General features: G+C 40.9%; 1 protein-coding gene across 1 annotated transcript in view; it reads right to left on the minus strand.

Moving 5' to 3' along the window:
* POLR3B (RNA polymerase III subunit B) overlaps positions 1 to 24,436 on the minus strand; it is a gene marked incomplete at both ends in the record, with an annotated part of 141,272 nt that overhangs the window by 64,221 nt on the left and 52,615 nt on the right. Inside the window, 4 exons of the mRNA XM_080705137.1 lie at positions 3,290 to 3,443; positions 4,692 to 4,854; positions 6,244 to 6,444; positions 16,361 to 16,522. Coding sequence (XP_080561263.1) covers positions 3,290 to 3,443; positions 4,692 to 4,854; positions 6,244 to 6,444; positions 16,361 to 16,522 — 680 coding nt within the window. The remainder of the gene's footprint in view (positions 1 to 3,289; positions 3,444 to 4,691; positions 4,855 to 6,243; positions 6,445 to 16,360; positions 16,523 to 24,436) is intronic.

A 24,436-nucleotide genomic window follows, 5' to 3' on the forward strand; every position in this document is an offset into this window, starting at 1 on the left:
CTTTGACCATCCCGGGCTGTGGACCATCCTTTTGTCTAGCGTGTCCATGCTATCTATGTCACCCTATCAGTCATTGAGAAGCGATCTCCTTACCATAAAACAATAAAAACTCCCAGGGTATTTACAGGGTTTGGTACCATTTGTGGTTTCAGGCACCTACTGGGGTCTTGGCACATGTCTCCCACATGTAAGGGTGGATGGCTGTAGTACCCACAAGATCAAACAGCAAAGTGGCCCTGTCACTGAGGATATGGATGGCATTTGCTGTGAGGGTCTGATGAACACCCAGGTGGTGAGGTGGTCTGATTTAGGCAAAACATCACTGAGCTAGACTAATAGGTTAAAGCTACGCTCGACCAAAAGGGGTGGCTGTAGGTTAACAAGGAGCAGAGCTTCCTCATTTTGTGATCAGCAGTGATACGACGGGGCTGAGGCAGAGATTAACCTGTAACTGTCAGTGGTGATTTGCCTGTGAGGGCTTCACCACCACACAGAAACATCCACACAAAGGATGGCATGCGGCACGGAAACGCCAAGGGCCGTTGCTATTTGGATAAGCAGCTCTTGCAGCGAGGAGCAAGTAACCAGCAGACACTTGTGAGCTCTACCCTGAAGCCCAAATAACGGCGTGAGGACTAATGAGCACTTCTAAATAGTTCCGAAGAGGAGCTGCACAAGCACAAAAGGGCAGCATGAGCCGCTGGAAGAGATTGGGGAGAGCTTGCCATGCAGCCCCATGGTACCTTGAAACCCTGGCTCCCTGGTGGGCAGCACATTGGCACTGCTGGCGTGGGAGGGCTTCAGCACGGCCCAGGCTAAGGCTCAGAAGTGATGGCAGACACCACAGCAGGCAGCAGGAGAGGGAGGGAGGACGCTTGCTCAATAAATCCTCCTATTCTTTCTGCTGGGTCTATGGTCTACCATTACAAAATTAATTCCAAAGAAGAATTCGTTTTTTTTTTAGAACATGCCGTATTACATTGAAGAAAAAAAAAAAAAAAAAAAAAGAAAGACAAAAGTCCTAAAAAAGCAATAACCTTGTCATGGGTTGACTATGGGAAGACCCCCAGAAAAGCTCCTGTGTTGCAGTGCAGAAACTTTTAGAGGTGAAATAATTGAATCAGGCTCTAACCTCATCAGCGGGACATAGACTGATGGGTAAACAGCTTGAGTGGATTTACTAGGTGGTAACCATGGGCGGGGTGGGGCTGAGGTGGGTCACGGCTTGGTCTTGAGGACTAAAGCTGCTCCTGGTCCCTCCCTCTCACTCTCTGGGCCTTCTGGCCACCAGATGTGTGCAGCTGTCCTCTGCCATGCCCTGTTGTCCTTATGTTTTTGCCTTGGAATCAGCTGGCCTTGGACTGAATCCCTGAAACCATGAACCAAATAAACCTTTCCTCTTCTACACTGTTCTTGGCAGTTATTTTGGTCACAGCAGAAAAGCCAATTAAAACAAACCTAGAATATGTTGTTGTTTTTTCTGTCCTTAATTGGGCCATGTTGTTAATAGCTATAAATAAGCACAAATATACACCTGGCACCCTACAAGCACTTAATATACCTTGCTGATCAGTTCTCAGGACAATTCTGGGTAGGCATTATTATTTACACTTTACAGATAAGGAAACCAAGGCCCAGACACTTGAACAATGTATTCAAGAGTCATACAAGTCAATCGCTGGCAAGTTAGGATTGGAATGCACATAGAGCATTCATTCTCAGGTGTACCACCAGAGAAACCAATTCTGGCTATTTAAGCCAAAATGGCACATAGTGGAAGCAGTAAGCATTTACTGAAAGGACAAGAATCAAAGAAAAGGGGAAGTGCTCATGCTCAGAAAGAACAGGCATTAGAATGGCTGCAAGGGTGCACAGGGGAGGAGTAACACGCAGGCTCCCGCATGGGTCACTGCCAGAACCAGTCAGCTCCAGCCACTTCCCTCTCGTCATCATTCTACTCAGATTCTCACTGACCTCACTTGGGTCTTCTCTCTGACCCTTAGCTGGTGAGGCAGAGCACCAAACTGACTGCAGTTAGGAGGCACAGTCCCCAAAGGAGAATGTGGTGAGATCAGAAGGTGAAAAGGACAACTGCTAGTTCACTATCTTATATCAGAATATCATCAGAGGTCTTACGAAAATGTCTACAGTAAAATAAATGAAGGCCCTTGTATGTTCCCCAAAGATGAGATACTAGATCATATTCATTTCTGTACCTCCAGCTGGACAGTATTTGTGCATAATAAGCTCATAATGAACACTTGCTGAATGAACAACAGTAACCTACTTTATTATTAGGTCTAATGCTATTTTATGTTTCCACCTTCCTGCCTTCCTTCAGCTTTTCTCCTTTTCCTCTGCATCTAAGTAACAGAATTCTACTAACCCATTATAGCTCAGTTTTTGGCAAGAGAGTATAGTGGGTAAAGTCATGATTCCTTGGCATAAATAGAGCAGGTAAAGTCAAATGGCTTCCAAGGACTCCCAGTAAAACCCGACTGCACCACTCTAGCTCTAGCTTAGTCTTGCAGGACCCCAATTTTCTCACTTATTAAATGAAAATAACAATTCAACTTCAAAGGGCTGAAGATAGTTAAAGCTGTATACATAAAATACATCCATTAAAATAATAAATGTGGCGAGCAGTAATTACTAACATAGTTGACTGTTTTTTTTTTTTTTTTTGGTGGTACTGGGGTTCCTGGAAGCCCTTCTACCTCCGGGCTATGCTCCCAGACCTATTTTATATTTTTGAAACAGGGTCTCTTACGCCAGCGCAGCTGGCTTCAAACCTGCGCGATCCTCCTGTCTCCGCCTCCCAAGCACGGGGATTACAAGCGTGCGCCACCACGCCCGGCTAGTTGACTGCTTTTAGTACTTATTTCTGCCTCTCCCAGCAGACTAAGCTGAGGGCAGAGATTGTCTCCTATTAATATTTGAAGTGTTTAGCTGGGCATGGTGGTTCACGTTTGTAATCCCAGTACTTGGGAGGCTAAGACAGGAGAATCAAGAGTGTGTGGCCAGCCCCAGCTACTTAGTGAGGCCCTCTGCAACTTAATGAGACTCTGTTTCAAAATAAAGAATAAAAAATAGGGCTGGGAGTGTAGCTCAGAGGTAGAATGCCGCTGGGTTCAATCTTCAGTCACACACACACACACACACTGAGGTGTTTGATAGCCAAATTAAATTTATCTTAAAAATGAAAAAGGTTAAGGCAGCTTCAAAAATAAAAACAGGTGTATTTTTTAAAAAATCCATATAAAAACTATCAAATTCTAGCAACATATACCTGCACAGCCTTCCTCCATCAGAGGAAATATAAACACATCGGTCTGTAAGGTTTGTTGAGATGGAAACAAATTCATTGATATATCCTGCTCTTCGCATCAGTCGAAATGTATTCACTAGCTTTTTATGGTCTCGAATGACACCCAGAATGTTACCTAAGCAAAGAGAAGTTAGGATAGGTCAGACAGAATGAACTCAACCTGAGTCAAAACATATACCACAGGAAAATTCTCAAGAGCACAGAGAGCCTCGAAAACACTGTCATCAATGCATGACCCGTTTACAGGCTGAAGGGGGGCACAGCAGAGTGGTCACTAGTGGTCAGAGGGCACAGGCTGGCTGAGAGTGGTCACGTGTGGTCAGAGGGTCCAGGCTGGCTGAGGAATGCAGCCAAAGCCGGTTTCCCTGTCCCCATCGGTTGACACAGTGCTGTGTGCACGAGCGCAGAGTCCAGAGCACCTGGCTCTGGACGGCAGCTCTACCACTTCCTCAGGGCGGTTGTGCAGATGAGTGAGTTGGTCCATGTGAAGGACTGGCATCCTGCCTGGCACCCAGGGACTGCTCTTATGATCATCATCTGTGAAATGAACGCACCATTCTGCCTCCCAGGCGTGCAGGAGGATTCCAGGGGAAGCAAGAGCTTACTCACTGTTAGCTGCTGGGATTCCCTGAACAAGGGGGCCAGTTGACAGTCCTGACCACCCCATCCCATGCTGGACAGGGATAATGGCTGGAATAGGAGGATGAGAGATAAGGGCCACGTGAGCTAGGTGGTCGGAGATAAACACATCAGAACATAGGTAGACCACCAAGCCACAAGGAGACAGAGCAGGGCACCCTGCTGCCCAGCCTCCGGAGAGCTCTGAAGGCCATGGAAAGAGAGGCAGCTTCTTGCTGCTGACATATCAACGACCAGAGAGCTAGATGCATTCACCTCACTATAAGGATGGGTCTGATTATTTGTATGGAACAATTCAGATATATAACTTGTTCTTAAATGTTCTCTCAGCCTTGGATAATCCACCCAGGAGAATAACTGTTTCTGCTATCATTTTTCTACCTATTTTTTCTGTTCTACCTGGGAACAGAACCCAGGGGTATTCTACCTCTGAGCTACACCCCCAGCCCTATTTTCTATTCTTTATTCTGAAACATGGTCTCACTGAGTTGCATAGAACCTCACTAAGTAGTAGCTAAGGCTGTCCTCAAACCGTGATCCTCCTGTCTCAGCCTCCCAAATGCTAGGATTACAAGCATGCGCCACCACGACTAGCTTTCTACCTTTAAATTAAGGTCCACCTGGGTCCAGAATTAAAGTATGTTTGTGAATTAAATACAAGAATAATTCCCTCCCCATTACCAACAGGTTGTATCAGATGAACATATTTCTAAAACATACTCACCATTGAGAAAGACAAGAAACACATTTGGGTAGGAGAGCTCTTCCCCACACAATAAATTCACATCTTCTACTCCCAGGTTACTGGCCAATTTAACAATGGGTCCATCCTCCATGTCAGTTGTGATATGTGTCATGAGGGCCAAGTTTTTAACCAAACCACAAGCCTAAAAAAATAAAGACAGTCATTTCTTTTTCTTTTTTTCTTTTTGCGGTACAGGGGATTGAACCCAGGAGCATTCTACTTCCAAGCTACAGTTCTGGCCCTTTTTTATCTTTTGTTTTGAAATAGGGTCTTGCTAGGTTGCTTAGAGTCTTGCTACATTGCTGAGACTGTCCTTCAACCTGAGATTTTCCTGCCTCAATTTCCCAAGTATTAAAATTATAGGCATGTGCCATCACACCCAGATAGTAGCTACTTACTAAAGTTAACTGAAGCAATCTCAGAGAAATTTGGTGCTTCAAAGCCCAAGATGTATAAGTTATAAGTTTTGCAAATCTGAAAACCCCATAAATTTAGTGTAAATATCCTCATGGTTTAAGATAAGTTAGGAAAATAATTTCTAAGTATTACAAACCTGCATGACTCCTATTTTTTTATCTCTTTCAAGTCATAACAGATTCCTACACTTTGTGTGTGTGTGTTTTTTTTTCAGTGGGTCTAAGGATGGAACCCAGGGACATTCGAACTCTGAGCTATACCCCCTGCCCTATTTTTTATTCTTTATTTTAAAACAGGGTCTCACTAAGTTGCGGAGGGCCTCACTAAGTAGCTGAGGCTGTCTTCCGGTCTCAGCTTCCCAAATGCTGGGATTACAAGCGTGCGCCACCATGCCCGGCTAGATTCCTATACTTTGGCACTTACATGTTTTATGTGTCATAAATTTGCTTATTCTTTCAGGATATATTTGCAGGGCCTTTACACTGAATGAGAGTCTATGCTAGAGCATGAGGTATACAGCAGGAAGCCTTTATTTTTCTAGAAGTTTATGATTTGGAAAGAACAGAATCAAGTGAAATCAACAACAGTAACACAAAGGAAAAGGGGCCAGAATACGGGAGTGGCAGCGGCTGCAGAAGTAAACCCATGTAAACTGGTGTTTGGGGAATGGACTGTGAGTCAGAATCTATTTGAGGTCTTGGCCTGTAAGCTCCCAGCTGGCTACAGCTGAGTCTATGATGTCCTCTAAGCATGTGCAAAGAAAATAAAGAGTTGCTCAAGAAGAGCTCCTTGAGTGGATCAAAGGCAATGTGTCCACCAACCCTCCTGCATACTCTCATCCCCTCCTCAGTGCATGTTTTGACTCCTGGAATAAACAAAAAGAGCAAGAGAAGGGTGGACCAGGGATCTCCGAAGGTAAGTGCCAAATCAAATACTTCCACTTGTACTGCTTTGGAATGATACTGATATAGTCTTAGCAAGCTGCGTCAATATTTCTTCTAGATAAGTAGTAATCAAAAAGGATAGGGCCTGGGGGATGGGATCAGAAATACAGCCCCCTAACCTCAATGGGTACAACCTCTGTCCCTGCACACAGACTCCGCAGGTACCTTACCTCTCCTTCAGGAGTGTCCGAAGGACAAAGCATGCCCCACTGAGATGGCTGGAGGGAGCGAGGACCACTCACTTTTCTTGTTTTTTCAAACTGGGAAGAGATTCTTGTCATCATACCCAGTGCTGATATGTATGACAAGCGAGACAGGACTTGGGTCACACCCTGGCGGTCCATTTTAAATCTCTTTAGAGACCAATTTCCCTGCAGAGAGATGAAAGATGTAAGACTACTACCACCAGCCCTTTCATATAGTGCCTAACGACGAGCAGTCACTACGAGAAGTTCAAAATAGGAACTGTTTACTTGTGACAATAAAGCCACTCTATATATTAAGAATTAAAAATGTCACAATTTAAATTGAAATTTATTTTTTATTTAATTAATTTATTTTTTATTGGTGCACTGTATTCATACATCATAGTGGGATACATACTTTTGTAGACATACATGCACACAATGCCCAGTCAGCCCCCACCCGATCCCCACCCCATTCTCTCCCCATCCCTCCCTCCCATGCTTGGCTTAGTGGTTGACATCTAGTATTATAGCAATTTATCCAAAATTAAAAATGATAATCTCACATAACAGTTTCATTTGTCTGATACCAAGCTTTTGATGACTTAAAGATAACATTTGAATATTTCTTTTTGCTTTCTTTCTTACGAGAGAATATTTTTTTTCTATTTTTTTAGGTGAAACTATCATATATTTATATATTTATTTTTCAGAAAAAAATCTATCCTAATATGGAATATGGACTCTAGGTACCCAAAACGATCTTGAAAAAGAACAAAGCTAGAAGATTATATTTTCTGATTTCAAACCATATAAAGCTACAGTAATTGAAACAGTGTAGTACTATTCTAAAGGCAGATATATAAACCATTGGAGTTAAATAAAAGCCTAGAGCTAAATTCTTCCCTATATTGTCAAGTTATTTTTTATTTATTTTTATTTTTTTTATTTTTGGTGGTACTGGGGTTCCTGGAAGCCCTTCTACCTCCGGGCTACACTCCCAGACCTATTTTTACATTTTTATTTGGAAACAGGGTCTCCTAAGCCAGCGCGCGCGGCTGGCTTCGAACCTGCGCGATCCTCCTGTCTCTGCCTCCCAAGCGCGGGGATTACAAGCGTGCGCCACCACGCCCGGCTTTGTCAAGTTATTTTTGACAAGGTTTCCACGAACATTTGGTGGTGGAAATAATATTCTTTTAACTAAATATTGTTGAAAAATAATAATTACATGAAAAAGAATAAAATTGGACCCTTACCTAATCCCATATACAAATATTAACTCAAAATAGATAAAAGACCTAAATATAAATCTTAAGACTATAAACTTTTAGGAGAAAATCTGGGTCATAAAACCTCACAACACTGAAATTGGCAGTGATTTCTTGGTTATGATTTCAATGGCACAGGCAACAGAAGAGTATACAAACTCCCTAAAAAATAAAAGAAAATATTGTATATCCAAAGACAATGTAAACAGAGTTAACAGTTGCTAATAGAATGGGATAAAATATTTCCAAATGCTATATCTGGAGGTATATTAATATTCCAACTAGAAATCCTAAAAATTAACAACAATAAAGGTAAACAATACCCTTTGAGATAGGTAACAGACTAACATAAATAATGAATCTCCACAGATAACCAATCTTAGTTGTCTGTTGGATGGAAAATCTTGTTTCTTTGGTTCTGGTGTGTGTTACCTGTTTCTTCTTTGTAGTTAATCTCTTTGAGTATTTTCTTTAGTGCTGGTTTTGAAGACATAAATTCCTTCAGTTCCTGTTTGTCAAGGAAGCTTCTTATTTCTCCATCTAATTTGATAGAAAGTTTAGCTGGGTAGGAAATTTTTGGCTGGAAGTTGTTTTCTTTCAGAATTGGGAATATGTTACTCCAAGCCCTTCTGGCTCTCATAACTTGGTTTGGGAAGTCTGGAGTGATTCTAATTGGTTTGCCTCTGAATGTCACTTGGCCCTTTGTTTTTGTTGCCTTTAAGATTCTCTGCTTGGCTTCCACGTTGGTCATTTTGACAATTATGTGGCGTGGGGATCCTCTTCTCCGATCCTGTCTAAAGGGAGTTCTATATGTTTCCTGGACCTGTGTATTGACCTCTTGCTCTATGTTTGGAAAATTTTCTGCTATTACTTCCTTGAAGAGATTGTTGATCCCTTTGGTTTCACTTTCTTTTCCCTCCTCTATTCCAATTATTCTTAGGTTAGCTCTCTTAAAATGGGCCCATATTTCTTCAATATCAGATTCCTGCTGTCGGATATTTTTTTCTAGATTAGAAACTATGCGTTCATTTTTGGAATGATCATCTTCTAAGAGCGAGATTCTGTTCTCCATGTGATCTAATCGGTTGTTTGTGCTTTGAATTGAGGCCTTTACTTCATTAATTGCATCCTTTATCTCTTTTTGGCTCTCTCTGAGTTCTTTTCGCAGCACCTCTATTATTTCTACAGTTATTTTCCTGATTTGATCTTCTAGAAATCTCTGATTTTCTGCTTTATCGGGTTCTGATGTTGTGGGGTTGTGGGCATTCATTGCTCCAGTGTTATTCCTCTTTCCCATGATTTTGGAAGTTTGTGCCTTCTCTGGGTTCTTTCCCTTGGGTCACTATGACTTCACTTAAGGTGCTCTGGATCTCGAGTCAGTAGTATCTCAGACCCCACTACTCCTTTACTGGAGTAGTATCACAGAGTCTCCGACCCAGAGAGTCGATAGAGGCTGCTTTAGACTGTGGGGGGTGCCAGGTTGCACGTTCTCCTATGGTGTGATATCTCTGCCACCGCCCCTCCTCCACTGGGTCAAGTCCCAGGGAGTACAGTACTGTGATTTCTCCTCTGTGGCCCGCAATTTGACTCACTGTTGTTGAGTACGCAGATGTAGCTGTACTGAATTCGGTGAATTCACTGCTGCTGCCGCCGATGACAATATGGCGCCGCTGCTACGCCCTCAGCTGTGGGGCTGGAGTTTTTCTTCTTGGTTTTGATTTCCACTCTGAATCCCTGCAGCGTGTGCTGAGCTCGGCCACTGGGAGCTTTAGGTGATCTCTGCGCCGAGAAATCCGCCTGGTTGTTCCGCAGTGGCTCACCTCGGCTTGCTGTAGCCGTCCCGTGAATTCGCCGGTGCCTCCGGCAGTATGGCGCTGCTGCCGCGTCCTAGGGCGTGAGGCCGCGTCCTCGGGCTTGAGGATCTCCTCTGTGGCTCTGTTCTCAGTCCACTTTCCTTTTGGAGCCTGGTGATTTTTTTTTTCTCTGGTGATGGTGTTTTCTGGCTATGAAAGGCGCCGATTTTGTGGTAATGGAGATTTATGGTTAGCGGGGCTCTTAAGCCCCGCTTTTCTCGGTCGCCATTTTCCCGGAAGTCTAAAATTGAAATTTAGAAGGCCACTTGCTGGTGTTTTTTTTGGAATAAACGAATAGGATCTATGTCTAGCAACCATCTCAGATCCTTCAATCCACCAGCCTGATCCCATCAGTGCAGTCACCTGAGAAGCTCATCAGATGCTGAACAAGCCAGGTCTACCCAGAGCACCACTGAAAGAAATAACTGGAGAAAAGCGGGGCTTAAGAGCCCCGCTAACAACCAATCTCCATTACCACAAAATCAGCGCCTTTCATAGCCAGAAAACACCATCACCAGAGAAACAAAAAAATCACCAGGCTCCAGAGAGAAAGCGGACTGAGAACAGAGCTCAGAGCCACAGAGGAGATACACTGGACTCACGCCCGAGGACACAGCAGCAGCACCATACTGCCGGTGGCAGCGGCGAGTTCACTGGACGGATACGGCAAGCCGAGGTGAGCCGCTGCGGAACAGCCAGGCGAGATTTTTCAGCGCAGGGAACATCTAAAGCTCCCAGTGGCTGAGCTCAGCACACGTTGAAGGCACTAAGAGTGGAACTCAAAACCAAGAATAAATAAGCCAGCCTCACGGCCAAGGGCGTAGCAGCGGCGCCATAATGCCACCGGCGGCAGCAGCAGCGAATTCACCGAATTCAGTACAGCTACATCTGCGAACTCAAGAACAGTGAGTCAAACTGCGGGCCACAGAGGAGAAATCCCAGTACTGTACTCCCTGGGACTTGACCCAATGGGCGAATGGCGGTGGCAGAGATATCACATCAGAGGAGAACGTGCAACCTGGCACCCCCCATAGTTTAAAGCAGCCTCTAATGACTCCCTGGGTCAGAGACTCTGTGATACAACCCAGTAAAGGAGTAGTGGGGTCTGAGATACTACTGACTCGAGATCCAGAGCACCTTAAGTGAAGTCATAGTGACCCAAGGGAAAGAACCCAGAGAAGGCACAAACTTCCAAAATCATGGGAAAGAGGAATAACACTGGAGCAATGAATGCCCACAACCCCACAACATCAGAACCCGATAAAGCAGAAAATCAGAGATTTCTAGAAGATCAAATCAGGAAAATAACTGTAGAAATAATAGAGGTGCTTCGAAAAGAACTCAGAGAGAGCCAAAAAGAGATAAAGGATGCAATTAATGAAGTAAAGGCCTCAATTCAAAGCACAAACAACCGATTAGAACACATGGAGAACAGAATCTCGCTCTTAGAAGATGAGCAATCCAAAAATGAACGCATAGTTTCTAATCTAGAAAAAAATATCCGACAGCAGGAATCTGATATTGAAGAAATATGGGCCCATTTTAAGAGAGCTAACCTAAGAATAATTGGAATAGAGGAGGGAAAAGAAAGTGAAACCAAAGGGATCAACAATCTCTTCAAGGAAGTAATAGCAGAAAATTTTCCAAACATAGAGCAAGAGGTCGATACACAGATCCAGGAAACTTATAGAACTCCCTTTAGACAGGATCGGAGAAGAGGATCCCCACGCCACATAACTGTCAAAATGACCAATGTGGAAGCCAAGCAGAGAATCTTAAAGGCAACAAAAACAAAGGGCCAAGTGACATTCAGAGGCAAACCAATTAGAATCACTCCAGACTTCCCAAACCAAGTCATGAGAGCCAGAAGGGCTTGGAGTAACATATTCCAAACTCTGAAAGAAAACAACTTCCAGCCAAAAATTTTCTATCCAGCAAAACTTTCTATCAAATTAGATGGAAAAATAAGAAGCTTCCATGACAAACAGGAACTGAAGGAATTTATGTCTTCAAAACCAGCGCTAGGGAAAATACTCAAAGAGATTAACTACAAAGAAGAAACAGGTAACACACACCAGAACCAAAGAAACAAGATTTTTCATCCAACAGACAACTAAGATTGGTTATCTGTGGAGATTCATTATTTATGTTAGTCTTTTACCTATCTCTAAATGGTATTGTTTGCCTTTATTGTTGTTAATTTTTAGGATTTCTAGTTGGAATATTAATATACCTTCAGATATAGCATTTGGAAATATTTTATCCAATTCTATTAGTAACTTTTAACTCTGTTTACATTGTCTTTGGATATACAATATTTTTTTTTAATTTTTTAGGGAGTTTGTATACTCTTCTGTTGCCTGTGCCATTGAAATCATATCCAAGAAATCACTGCCAATTTCAATGTTGTGAGGTTTTATGACCCAGATTTTCTCCTAAAAGTTTATAGTCTTAAGATTTATATTTAGGTCTTTTATTTATTTTGAGTTAATACTTGTATATGGGATTAGGTAAGGGTCCAATTTTATTCTTTTCCATGTAATTATTATTTTTCAACAATATTTAGTTAAAAGATTATTATTTCCACCACCAAATGTTTGTTGAAACCTTGTCAAAAATAACTTGATAATATAGGGAAAAATTTAGCTCTAGGCTTGTATTTAACTCCAATGGTTTATATATCTGCCTTTAGAATAGTACTACACTGTTTCAATTATTGTAGCTTTATATGGTTTGAAATCAGAAAATATATATCTTCTAGCTTTGTTCTTTTTCAAGATCGTTTTGGGTATCTAGAATCCATATTCCATATTAGGATAGATTTTTTTCTGAAAAATAAATATATAAATATATGATAGTTTCACCTAAAAAAATAGAAAAAAAATTCTCTGGTAAGAAAGAAAGCAAAAAGAAATATTGAAATGTTATCTTTAAGTCATCAAAAGCTTGGTATCAGACAAATGAAACTGTTATGTGAGATTATCATTTTTAATTTTGGATAAATTGCTATAATACTAGATGTCAACCACTAAGCCAAGCATGGGAAGGAGGGATGGGGAGGGAATGGGGTGGGGATCGGGTGGGGGCTGACTGGGCGATGTGTGCATGTATGTCTACAAAAGTTTGTATCCCACTATGATGTATGAATACAGTGTACCAATAACAAAAAAAAAAAGAAATAACTGAACACTAGCAACTTCTATACACATTGGAGGTAGAACTAGTCTGATGCTCAAAAAAACAATCTCTTGTTGGAATAAGTTCTTCTTTGGATGTCTTCCAAAGTTAGTCTTAGTTAAGGGGAAATGCAGCAACAGAAAAATGACTCTGATAGTAGTTATTAGAAATAATGAATAAACTTTAGTTTCTTAACCAATGCCCAGAGAATAAAAAATTGTATATGTATATGTTTTCATAAGAAATACTATTATTTCTGTGTGGCTATCATGTCAATAGTAAAACAGATTCATAAAAATATATCCTGAACACTAAATTGGCTTTATCCTTTATGCACTAAATATAACATTATTTTATAATTGTATTTTATAATTGTATTAGCTGTACACATTAAATTATATTCCCCAAAATATAAATCCATGGTAACATGAACAGTAGAAAATAACATGCACTGAAAAAGCAAAGTAGAAAGTAAAATTTTAAAAAATGGTTGGTTCAACTATTTTTTCTGATTACAAAGAAAAATTGTGTCTGCAGTGGCTCTTCATTTCTTTTTTTTTTCTTTTTTCTTTTTTCTTTTTTTTCTTTTTTCCTTTTTGATGGTACTGGTGTTCCTGGAAACCCTTCTACCTCTGGGCTTCACTCCCAGACCTATTTTATATTTTTATTTGAAAACAGGGTCTCTTAAGCCAGGGAGGCTGGCTTCGAACCTGAGTAATCCTCCTGTCTCTGCTTCCCAAGTGCAGGAATTATAAGCGTGCGCCACCACACCCGGCTTCATTTCTCTTTTAAGAACCCAGTGACAGCTAGAATATGTTCTTGGGAAAAATGTATAGAAACCCATGAACACAAAATCTGACAATCAATTTCAGAAGAAGACCTATGGATCCTGGTTCACAAATCTTCATCGTAAATTGCTATTCTTTTAGAAAGAGATTAGGTAATTTGTTTGTATTAAGATACTTGAGTTGCTGGGCATGATGACACAGGCTTGTAATCTCAGCATTTGGGAGGCTGAGATAGGAGGATCACAGTTTGTGGACAGCCTCAGCTACTACTTAGTGAGGCCCCTTGCAACGCAGTGAGACACTGTTTCAAAATAAAAAATAGGGCTTGGGATGTAACTCAAAGGTAGAAAGCCCCTGGGTTCCATCCCCAGTTCCACAAAAAAAATAAAAATAAAAAAATAAAAAAATATGTGACTTCATAGGAGCTCCTTCCAAATTAAAGCTTAACTTAATTACAGTGAAAAAGCCTATCACTTTAGAACCTTGAATTTTTGGTAATGTGGAAAAGAACTAAATTTTAGGAACAAACTTTATTCACTACAAAGCAAAGAAATAATCCCAAAATTTAATTTCTGATGCTGCTTATTCAGTTAACTCCTTTTATCCTTGGAATGAGAACAAATGTAGTAAACTGACTTATGCCCTGAGAGTAAGAGTAAATAAGGTAAATAAATATTTGGCACAGAGCTAAAATAAGTGAGTAGCTGTTGGCAGATAGGAAGTAGGTGGGAGTGAAGCCAAGACGTTCACCACGAGAATTTGTGCTCGTATTCTGCAGGTTTATTGCAAAAGGGGGAGAAGAGGAAAAAAAAAAATAACCAAGGAGAGGCAGAGGAAATGGAATTTGCGAAAGCATTCTACTAGCGGCAGCACTCCCAGGATTTTAAAGGATGATCTTTTCCTGGTCACCTTCAGATTGGGGTACACCCGGCACAAGGCTCACTACTGATTTTTCTAAAAAGCATTCCTGCAAGGAGGTCAAACAGTGTCACCTGAGAGCCAAAGGACTACTCCAAACAGCTCTTAGGACCTGAAAGTCACAGGTCAGGAAGCAAGGAGAAGCGATTCCAACAGAAGTGTGCTCACGTACACTCTGAAGTTTTTCTTCAAATATTCAGGGATCTACTCTCAGACAAGCCTGGGCCACAGGAGCTGAATGTGCCTGAACAGCAGGGTGCACCCCCCTAACTGTGGCTGTCACTGCAGGACTGTCCACACAGACTCACACTAAATTTCTGACGTCAAACACTGAAGCCAATCTGCACTTGCACTTTCATTATTGTGGGAATCATCGGGTTTGACTACACTATTCTTTTGTTGGATATGATCTCATCCATAAAATGATTGTATGTCTGGCATTTAAACTGGGGACCAGACTTCATCAGATAGACCTACAGTTGCTATGCTTTAAGAAAAACAGCAAAAACCTATCTGATAACCTTTCCTGAATAGCCTGAGGCATGAATACACAGCAGCTGCTAAGGACTGAATTCATTGCTCAGGGGAAGAACAGCTGATAAGCCTGAAGAATATAAACCTACCTTGAAATGAAATATTTTTGCATTGTTTTGGATAAAAGTTGTTAACTAATAAATCTTCCTGAAAAATGTACAGGAAAAAAATGGGGGAAAGTATTTACTAAAAGAATGGTTACCAATAGTTAAACTAGAAGATATTTTTTTCCCTTGTATATATTTTCCTACTTCTTCATCCAAAGGAAGCTAATTTAGCAGAAGAATCCATCATATACTAGTCCTTCCTTACTCATAGGAGATACATGCCAAAGAACGTAGTGCATGTATAAAACTGAAAAGCACAGGACCCCATACATTCTACTCTTTTCTTTTCTTTTCTTTTTGGTGGTACTGGGGATGGAACCCTTCTACCTCCGGGCTACACTCCCAGAACTATTTTATATTTTACTTGGAAACAGGGTCTATTAGGCCAGTGAGGCTGGCTTCAAACCAGCGCGATCCTCCTGTCTCCACATCCCAAGCGTGGGGATTACAAGCATGCGCCACCACGCCTGGCATTCTACTTTTTTCTAAACATATATATCTATAATAAGGTTTAAGTTACAAATCAGATACTGTAAGAGGTCAACAACAATAATAATAAAATAAAATAAAATTATACTCTAGTAAAAGTTATTTAAAATGTATAAATTTTTCATTTGGGGGCTTTTCCTCTGTGTGTGCGTGTGTGTGTGTGTGTGTGTGTGTGTGTGTGTGTGTGTGTGTGACCTAGAAATTGATTCCAGGGGCATTCTACTCTAATTTACATCCCTAACCCTTTTTTATTTTTTTCATTTTGAAATAAGTTCTCACAAAGTTACTACATACCAACCTCAAACCTGCCATCCTCTTGTCTCAGCCTTCCAGGTACTGAGATAACAGGCACATACCACCGTGCCTGGCTCCTCCATTTAATATTTTCAGACTGCAGTTTAAGATGAGTTAATGAGCCAGGTGTGGTGGCGCATGCTTGTAATCCCAGTGCTTGGGAGGCTGAGAGAGGAGGATCGCACAGGTTCAAAGCCAGCCTCAGCTACTTAGTGAGGCTCTCAGCAACTGAGTGAGACCCTGCTTCCAAATAAAGTATAAAATAGGTCTGGGAGTGTAGCCCAGAGGTAGAAAAGCCTTTGGGTTCCACCTCCAATACCACATACACACACACAAAAAAGATGAGTTAATGAACCATGGAGAGCAAAACTATAGCTAAGGAGGATTACCACAGTAACAAAATTCCTACTAGCGATGTTTAAATTTGAGAACATTTTTCAAAGCAGATTTGTGATTTACACATTCCTTTAAATATGCATACATATATACATAAGCATGTAAATAGGCATACATATATAATATTATAAGGTATGTATATAGCTACATAGATCTCTAAATGTAGATCTATCTATATACACATAAACACACACCTATATTATCAGAGTCTTACATTTCCATTCCACTGAAAAAGACTCACAAATTGCAAACTTCCAAAAGAGTAAGTGAAGACTTACAGTGGAAATGGCGTTCACCATGCCATTAGTAATCTGGTCTTGGCGCATGTGCTTCACAACGTCAAACTGGGCTGCTCTTTGTTTAGGAATCACCTGGTCAGCAATCTTCTTCATTTCAGAATTGAATTTTTTGAACAAATCTTCAAAAAGGAGAGACAAAAGCTAAAAAAAAAAAAAAAAAAAAAAAAAGGAAAAAAATTTATGGTGATCTTTCAAAAGTTTTTTTTTTTTTTAATCTGTGTATGTGATACTGGAGATGGAACCAGGAGCCTTATACATACTGGGCGAATGCTCTAATATTGAACTATACCCTCAGTACATTCACAGGGCTAGTTTAGTAAGCTTAGGCCTTGATTAGGGCTTTTTTTTTTTTTTAAAGACAAACTCTTAGGCCGGGCGTGGTGGCATACGCTGTAATCCCTGTGCTTGGGAGGCTGAGACAGGAGGATTGCACGGGTTCAAAGCTAGCCTCAGCTACTTAGTGAGGCTCTCAGCAACTTAGTGAGACCCTGTTTCCAAATAAAATATAAAAAAAAATAGGTCTGGGAGTATAGCCCGGAGGTAGAAAAGCCTCTGGGTTCCACCCCCAATACCACCAATAAAATAAAATAAAATAAAATAAAAGACAAACTCTTTAAAACTGAAAAAAATTTAAATCAGTTTGATAAGATATGCACATAATTTTCTATGTGCCTAACATTATGCTAGTCATTGGGAAGAAGAGCAAAGATCATAACATGATCCCTGAATTTGAAGACTCTTAGTTTAGATAAGTCACTCCCAAAATTTTAGAGTTCACTGACTAGTTACCTAATTCTTTAACTTTATAAAAAATGCAGACTGGTACAACCATGTAGAAAACAGCATCCCTTATGCCCCAGCAGTGCCTTTCCTAGGTGGATCCTCTATAGTAGTTCTCAATCTTTAGCAGCCATCCCTGGGGACTGTTACAACACAAATTGCTGGCTCCACCCTAGAGTTCAGGAGGTCTAGCATACAGCCTGATAATTTGCCTTTCTAAAAAGTTCCCTGGAAAGAGCAGGAGGGACTTCTGGGAAAATGGCGACCAAGAAAAGCAGAGTTTACAAGTCCTGCTGAAGCTCGATCTCTCTTGCCACAAAATCAGCGCTTTTCATAGCCAGAAAACACCACTAGCAGAGAGATAAAAAATGTAAACACAAAAGACAGAGAAAAAAAAGACTAGAAGAACAACCAGAGACCAGAAATCAAGCCTGCAATGTGGCGGTGGAGTCGGGCTGGCGCCATCTTCCCTCATAGCACCAGGCTCCAGAGAGGAAATGTAAACAAGGAGCTGAAGTGAGCAGCTGCGGATCATTCGGGTGTAATTCAGCAGTTCTTTCAGCGCAATGAACGTCTAAAACTCCCAGTGGCCAAGCTCATCACGCCTTCCAGGGCTCAGAACGGAGCTCAAAACAAGAAAAGAAATACGCCAGCCTCACGGCCAAGGGCGTGGCAGCAGCGCCATATTGCCAGCAGCACCAGCCTCACGGCTGAGGGCGTTACAGCAGATCCATATTGCCAGCAGGGATAGCGAGTTCACCAACCCCCACCACAGCTCCAGATCTGCGAGCACAATAACCATGAGTGAAATTGCGGCCCCTAAAGGAGAAATCTCTGTACTGCACTCCCAGGGACTTGCACAGCTTTGATAATCTCCTTGGGTCAAATATTTTGCAGTCCAACCCAGTGAAGGAGTAGCAGTAGCAAAGATACCACACCCTATTCGCAGCTCCCCGTGGGAAAACACCCAGCCCGGCACCCCCAAGGTCTCGCACAGCCACGATTAACTTCCTGGGTATGAGACTTTGCGATACAACCCAGTAAAGGAGTAGTGGCGGCTGAGATTACAACAGACTCAAGATACAGAGCACCCTAAGTGAAATTGTAGTGACCTAGGGAAGGCACAAAATTCTGAAATCATGGGAAAGAGGAACAACAGTAGAGCAATGAATGCCCACAACCCCATATTATCAGAACCTGATAACACAGAAATTCAGAGATCTCCAGAAGATCAAATCAGGAATATAACTGTAGAAATAATACAGGACTTTCGAAAAGAATTTAGAGAGAGTCTAAAAGAAATAAAGGAAGCAATCATTGAGGTAATGGCCTCAATTCAAAGTATAAACAATCGATTAGACCATATAGAGAATAGAATCTCGCTCCTAGAAGGGGATCACTCCAAAAATGAATGCATAATTTCTAACTTAGAAAAAAAAATCAGACAACAGGAATCTGACATTGAAGAAATATGGGCCCATTTTAAGAGAGCTAACCTAAGAATAATCAGAATAGAGGAGGAAAAAGAAGGTGAAACCAAAGGGATCAATAATATCTTCAAAGAAATAATAGCAGAAAATTTTCCAAACACAGAGCAAGAGGTCGATACACAGGTCTAGGAAACTTATAGAACTCCCTTTAGACAGGATCAGAGAAGAGGATCCTCACACCATATAATTGTCAAAATGACCACTGTGGAAGCCAAGCAGAGAATCTTAAAGGCAACAAAAACAAAAGGCCAAGTGACATTCAGAGGCAAACCAATTAGAATCACTCCAGACTTCCCAAACCAAGTCATGAAAGCCAGAAGGGCTTGGAGTGACATATTCCAAACTCTGAAAGAAAACAACTTCCAGCCAAAAATTTCCTACCTAGCAAAACTATCTATCAAATTAGATGGGGAAATAAGCTTCCATGACAAACAGAAACTGAAGGAATTTATGTCTTCAAAACCAACACTAGAGAAAATACTCAAAGAGATTAACTACAAAGAAGAAATAGGTAATACACACCAGAACCAGAGAAACAAGATTTTCCATCCAGCAGACAACTAAGCAAAGAAGAATATATTCATGTGTTTATAGGTTAAAATCTTTGGAGATTCATTAGTTATCTCAGTCTTTTACCTATTTCTAAATCGTATTTCTAAATTGTATTGTTTGCTTTTATTGTTGCTAATTTTTAGGATCTCTATTTAGAAATTAATATACCTTCAGATATAGCATTTGGAAATATTTTATCCCATTCTATCAGTAACTTTTAACTCTATTTACATTGTCTCTGGATATACAATATTTTTTATTTTTTAAAAAAGTTTGTTTATTCTTTTGTTGCCTGTGCCTTTGGAATCATATCCAAGAAATCACTGCTAACTTCAGTGTTGTGAAGTTTTATGACCCAGGTATTCTTCTAAAAGTTTAAAGGCTTAAGATTTACATTTAGGTCTTTTTATGTATTTCGAGTTAATATTTGTATATGGTGTTAGGTAAGGGTCCAATTTTATTCTTTTTCATGTAATTATTATTTTTCAACAATATTTAGTGAAAAAATTATTTCCTTCACCAAATGTTCTTGGAAACTTTGTCAAAAATAACTTGACCATATATGGAAGAAATTATTTCTAGGCTTTTTATTTTACTCCACCTGTTTATATATCTGCCTTTATAGCAGTACTACACTGTTTCAATTATTGTAGCTCTATAAGGTTTGAAATCAGAAAATGTACATCTTCTATCTTTATTCTTTTTCGAGATTATTCTGGGTATTTAGATTTCATATTTCATGTTAGAATAGATTTTTTTCTGAAAAAAAAATGTACGTGGTGTATTCATTTTGAGTCACCCCCCCATGCCATTTTGGCATGGTATTTCTATATTTTGTATTTCTATCTTTCTAATAAACTTCTTTAAATCTTCAAAAAAAAATGTACGATAGTTTTACCTTAAAAAATAAAGAAAAAATATCCTCTGGTAAGAAAGCAAAAAGAAATACTGAAATATTATCTCTAAGTGATCAAACATTTGATATCAGACAAATGAATCTGTTATGGGAAAATGAATAAATAAATAAATAAATAAATAAATAAATAAATAAAAAGTTCCCTGGAAAAGCCTGAGCTGCTGGTGGGAACAAACACTTTAAGAATGAGTGTTCAATATAAATTAGTATTTAATTGCATGAGGACACATATAGAATTTACTTGTAGCAGCATTATTTGTAAAAACTGGCAACAAATCATGCAAATAGTATTTAGTTGGACAGGCAGACTCAGTGAAATATTAACATGCACGGAACATGAAAAGCAACACAAACCAACCATAAAACTATGGTTGGATCTTAAAAACACAATATTGAGTGAAAGAAATCAGACATAAGAGAATACCTATGATATGATTCCTTGTATATAACATTTAAAAAACAGTACAGTTATACCTTGTTAGGAAGGCACAGTTAGGTGGGAAAACTTTACAGGAAAGCTGGGATACAAAGGCCACAGAAGAAGAAATGAGCTCAACTTTACAAACCAACCAAGGGCTGCAGTGAGCTGAGAGCCCCAGACAGACGAGGAGCACACTCGCTCACAAGTCTTCTGTGGTGTGCTCAGGAAAGGCGAGAGTATGGATGAAGCCCTGAGAAAGACCCTTTGTTGGAAGACGGGGCACTCAACTCGGCTTCCCTGCACTTCCTTGCATAGGAAGCAAAGCCTGTAAGTGGCTGGGAGAGGGCCAGGAGCCCCCACCTAGTAAAGTCCTGGGTGGCCTGGGCAAGGCTGTCCTTGGGGTAACAATGCTCACCACAAACCAGCAGACAATAAAAGTACCAGAAAGTTAGAGAGAGAGGAAGAGAGGGAAAGAGGGAGAGAGGGAGAGAGGGAGAGAGGGAGAGGGAGAGAGGGAGGGAGGGAGAGAGGGAGAGAGGGAGGGAGGGAGAGAAGGAGAGAGGGAGAGAGGGAGAGAGGGAGAGGGAGAGAGGGAGGGAGGGAGGGAGGGAGGGAGGGAGGGAGAGAGAACTTAGAAACTTAGAATGGGAGAGGATATCTATAAAACATGTAACTGATAAAAAGAATCTAATCAAATCTCCTTGAAACCTATAAGGAAAATGCAAACAATCTGAAAGAATCTCAAAGAAGAGAAAACAGGGTTGTCAGTAAGCACAGAAAATGGCTGACCTCATCAGCAATGTACTATAGGGCATGCATGCCAAGACCAGTAGGAGCCAGGCGTGGTGGCGCACACTTGTAATCCCAGTACTTGGGAGGCTGAGACCGGAGGATCTGGGTTTGCAGCCAGCCTCAGCTATTTAGTGAAGACCTCTGCAACTTAGTGAGACCCTGTTTCAAAATAAAGAATTAAAAAATCGGGGTATGGGTATAGCTTGGAGGTAGAATGCCCTGGGTTCCATCTCCAGTAAAACACACACACACACACACACACACACACACACACACACACACCATTAGGAGACAGCATGAGTAATGTAGTAAAGGATATGTACATTAGGATCATTAGGAGATACATTTTATACTCTTAAGATAGACAGAAATGTCAAAGTTTGACACTAAGTCAGGGATGGAGGATATCAGGAACTCACATGGTATGAAAGCACAAAGACTAGGGAAGCTACTTGATAGTCTCCAGTTCAACTGAGGGTTTAACTTGACTCTATGACTAGGCGAGCCTCTTTGCAGAAACCCAAACATGGAAACCAGGAGATATAAATAATAATGTTAGTATTTTTTTTTGTTTTTGCAGTACTGGGGGTATTGAACCCAGATGTTCTGAGCTGTGCCCCCAGCCCAAGTTTTTATTCTTTATTTTGAAACAGGGTCTTACCAAGTTGCAGATGGTCTCACTAAGTAGCTGAGGCTGGCCGTGAACCTGCAATCCTCCTGTCTTAGCCTCCCAAGTTCTGGGAGTATAAGTATTGGCCATCATGTCCAGCTTACTGTTAGCATTTTTTGTTTGCTTGTTTGTCTGTTCCGCGGTACTGGGGATGGAACCCAGGGGCATTCTACGTCTGAGCTATATCCCGAGCCCCTATTTTTTATTCTTTATTTTGAAACAGGGTCTCACTGAGTTGCAAAGGGCCTCACTAAATAGTAGCTGAGGCTGTCTGTGAATCCTAATCCTCTGGTCTCAGCCTCCTGAATGCTGGGATTACAAGCGTGTGCCACCACACCCAGCTTAATGTTAGTATTTTTGTTTGTGTGTGGTACTGGGGGTGGAACCCAGGGGCTTTTCTATCTCCAGGATATACTCCCAGACTTATTTTATACTTTATTTGGAAACAGGGTCTCACTCAGTTGCTGAGAGCCTCACTTAGTAGATGAGGCTGGCTTCAAACCTGTGCGTTCCTCCTGTCTCAGCCTCCCAAGCGCAGGGATAACAAGTGTGTGCCACCACGCCTGGCTATGTTAGTATTTTTAAGAAAGGCAAACCATACAAAGTTCTTGATCAGTAGAATGGACAAAAAGTATTTGCCATATAACATTTCTGCAAACAGTTGAATATAATACAAAAATAAAAATGATAGTGATATTCCACATTACAGATGAATCTTTAAAAATGTTGAAGAAAAAGTTCATAAAGTCCAAAAGGATACAAAACTTATATTGTAATAAAAATTTTAAACTTTTAAATTAAAAACTTAAATATGTGGTAAGTTAAGAAAATAGTAAACACAAACATTTAGGATAGTGGGAGGAAGAGAAGAGGAAGAGGGTAATATGTAATGGGTAGTGGCTTTGAGATCGTTCATTTTATTTGTACCCTTCATAACTTACACATATGTAACATTTTAATTTTTATGTTAAAATTACATAATTAATATTAAATGCTATTAAACAAGAGTGATATATTTGAAACAGTATAGTCATGGAAGCTGAATCAATGGGATAAAATAGGATCTCATGAAAACAGTCTAAGATGGTTCTGTTTCCAGAACTGTGGAGTATCTCCTAACAGATGAACTTAGTTGCAGATAGTTAACTCTTCAAAGGCATTAGCAGGAAAAATTAGAGTGTAAGCAGCCCTAACTGTGTTTCTCGTTTTTAAAGCTTTTTTTTTTTTTTTTTTTTTTTTTTGGTGGTACTGGGGTTCCTGGAAGCCCTTCTACCTCCGGGCTACACTCCCAGACCTATTTTTACATTTTTTTATTTGGAAACAGGGTCTCCTAAGCCAGCGCGCGCGGCTGGCTTCGAACCTGCGCGATCCTCCTGTCTCTGCCTCCCAAGCGCGGGGATTACAAGCGTGCGCCACCACGCCCGGCGTTTTTAAAGCTTTTTTAAAGGGCAAGACATGTTGTAAGAAGGGTCCAAGCTAGCCGGGTGTGATGGTGCACACTTGTGATTCCAGTACTTGGGAGGCAGAGACAGGAGGACTGCAGGTTTGAAGCCAGCCTCAGCTACTTAGTAAGGCCCTCCACAACTTCTCTAGACCCTGTTTCAAAATAAATAACTAAAAATAGGGTTGGGGATGTAGCTTGGAGATAGAGCATCCAGGGTTCAATCCCCAGTACACACCCTACCCCCCAAAAAGAAGGGTCCAAGCTGCAATAGGAAGCTAAAACTCAGAGACCTACTATCTTACTGGATAAAGAACCAGAGGACAAAGACTGGAGCTTCTGGATCTGAGTATCTGGAGAGTAAGGGGAATTCCACCAAAATGAGAGAACCACAGGTAAAAAAAAAAAAAAAAAAAAAAAAAAAAAAAAATTCCTAAATTCTGTATAAGCCTTGCCCAAATCTGGCTTTCTTCTGAACTACCACACATTAGGAGGTGTGTCCTATGTCCTCCAGGGCCCCTAATCTGGGCAGGGGTTTGTGACTGCTCTGACCCATAGAATAAGCATGAGTGACAGTATGTGACTTTTAAGGGGAAATACTAAGGTCATACTGTTCTTGTCTGGTTCATGGAAAACACTCATTCTTGGGGGTGCTGAGCCACCCCAGTGCCATAACACTGGAAAAGGCAGGTCCTCACTGAACCTCACCTTCATCCTCCAGAAGAATACCACCAACAGGCCTTAACACAACCCCAAGAAAAAGAAAAATCAAATCACAAAGTCTGCCTGAATGCCTGACCTGCAAATCTGTGAGGTCTAAGGAATGGCTGCTTTAAGCCACTGCTTTGGGTTAACATGACAACAGATAACCACAACAGTGGCTGCACGTGCCCAGGCATGGTGCGCACACACGTGATCCCAGTACTGGGGAGGCTGAGACAGGAGGATCACTGCTCACAGCCAGCCTCAGCTATTAGTGAGGCCCTCTGCAAC

Source organism: Muscardinus avellanarius, assembly GCF_963383645.1.
Source record: "Muscardinus avellanarius genome assembly, chromosome: 11".
Taxonomy (NCBI): Eukaryota; Metazoa; Chordata; class Mammalia; order Rodentia; family Gliridae; genus Muscardinus; species Muscardinus avellanarius.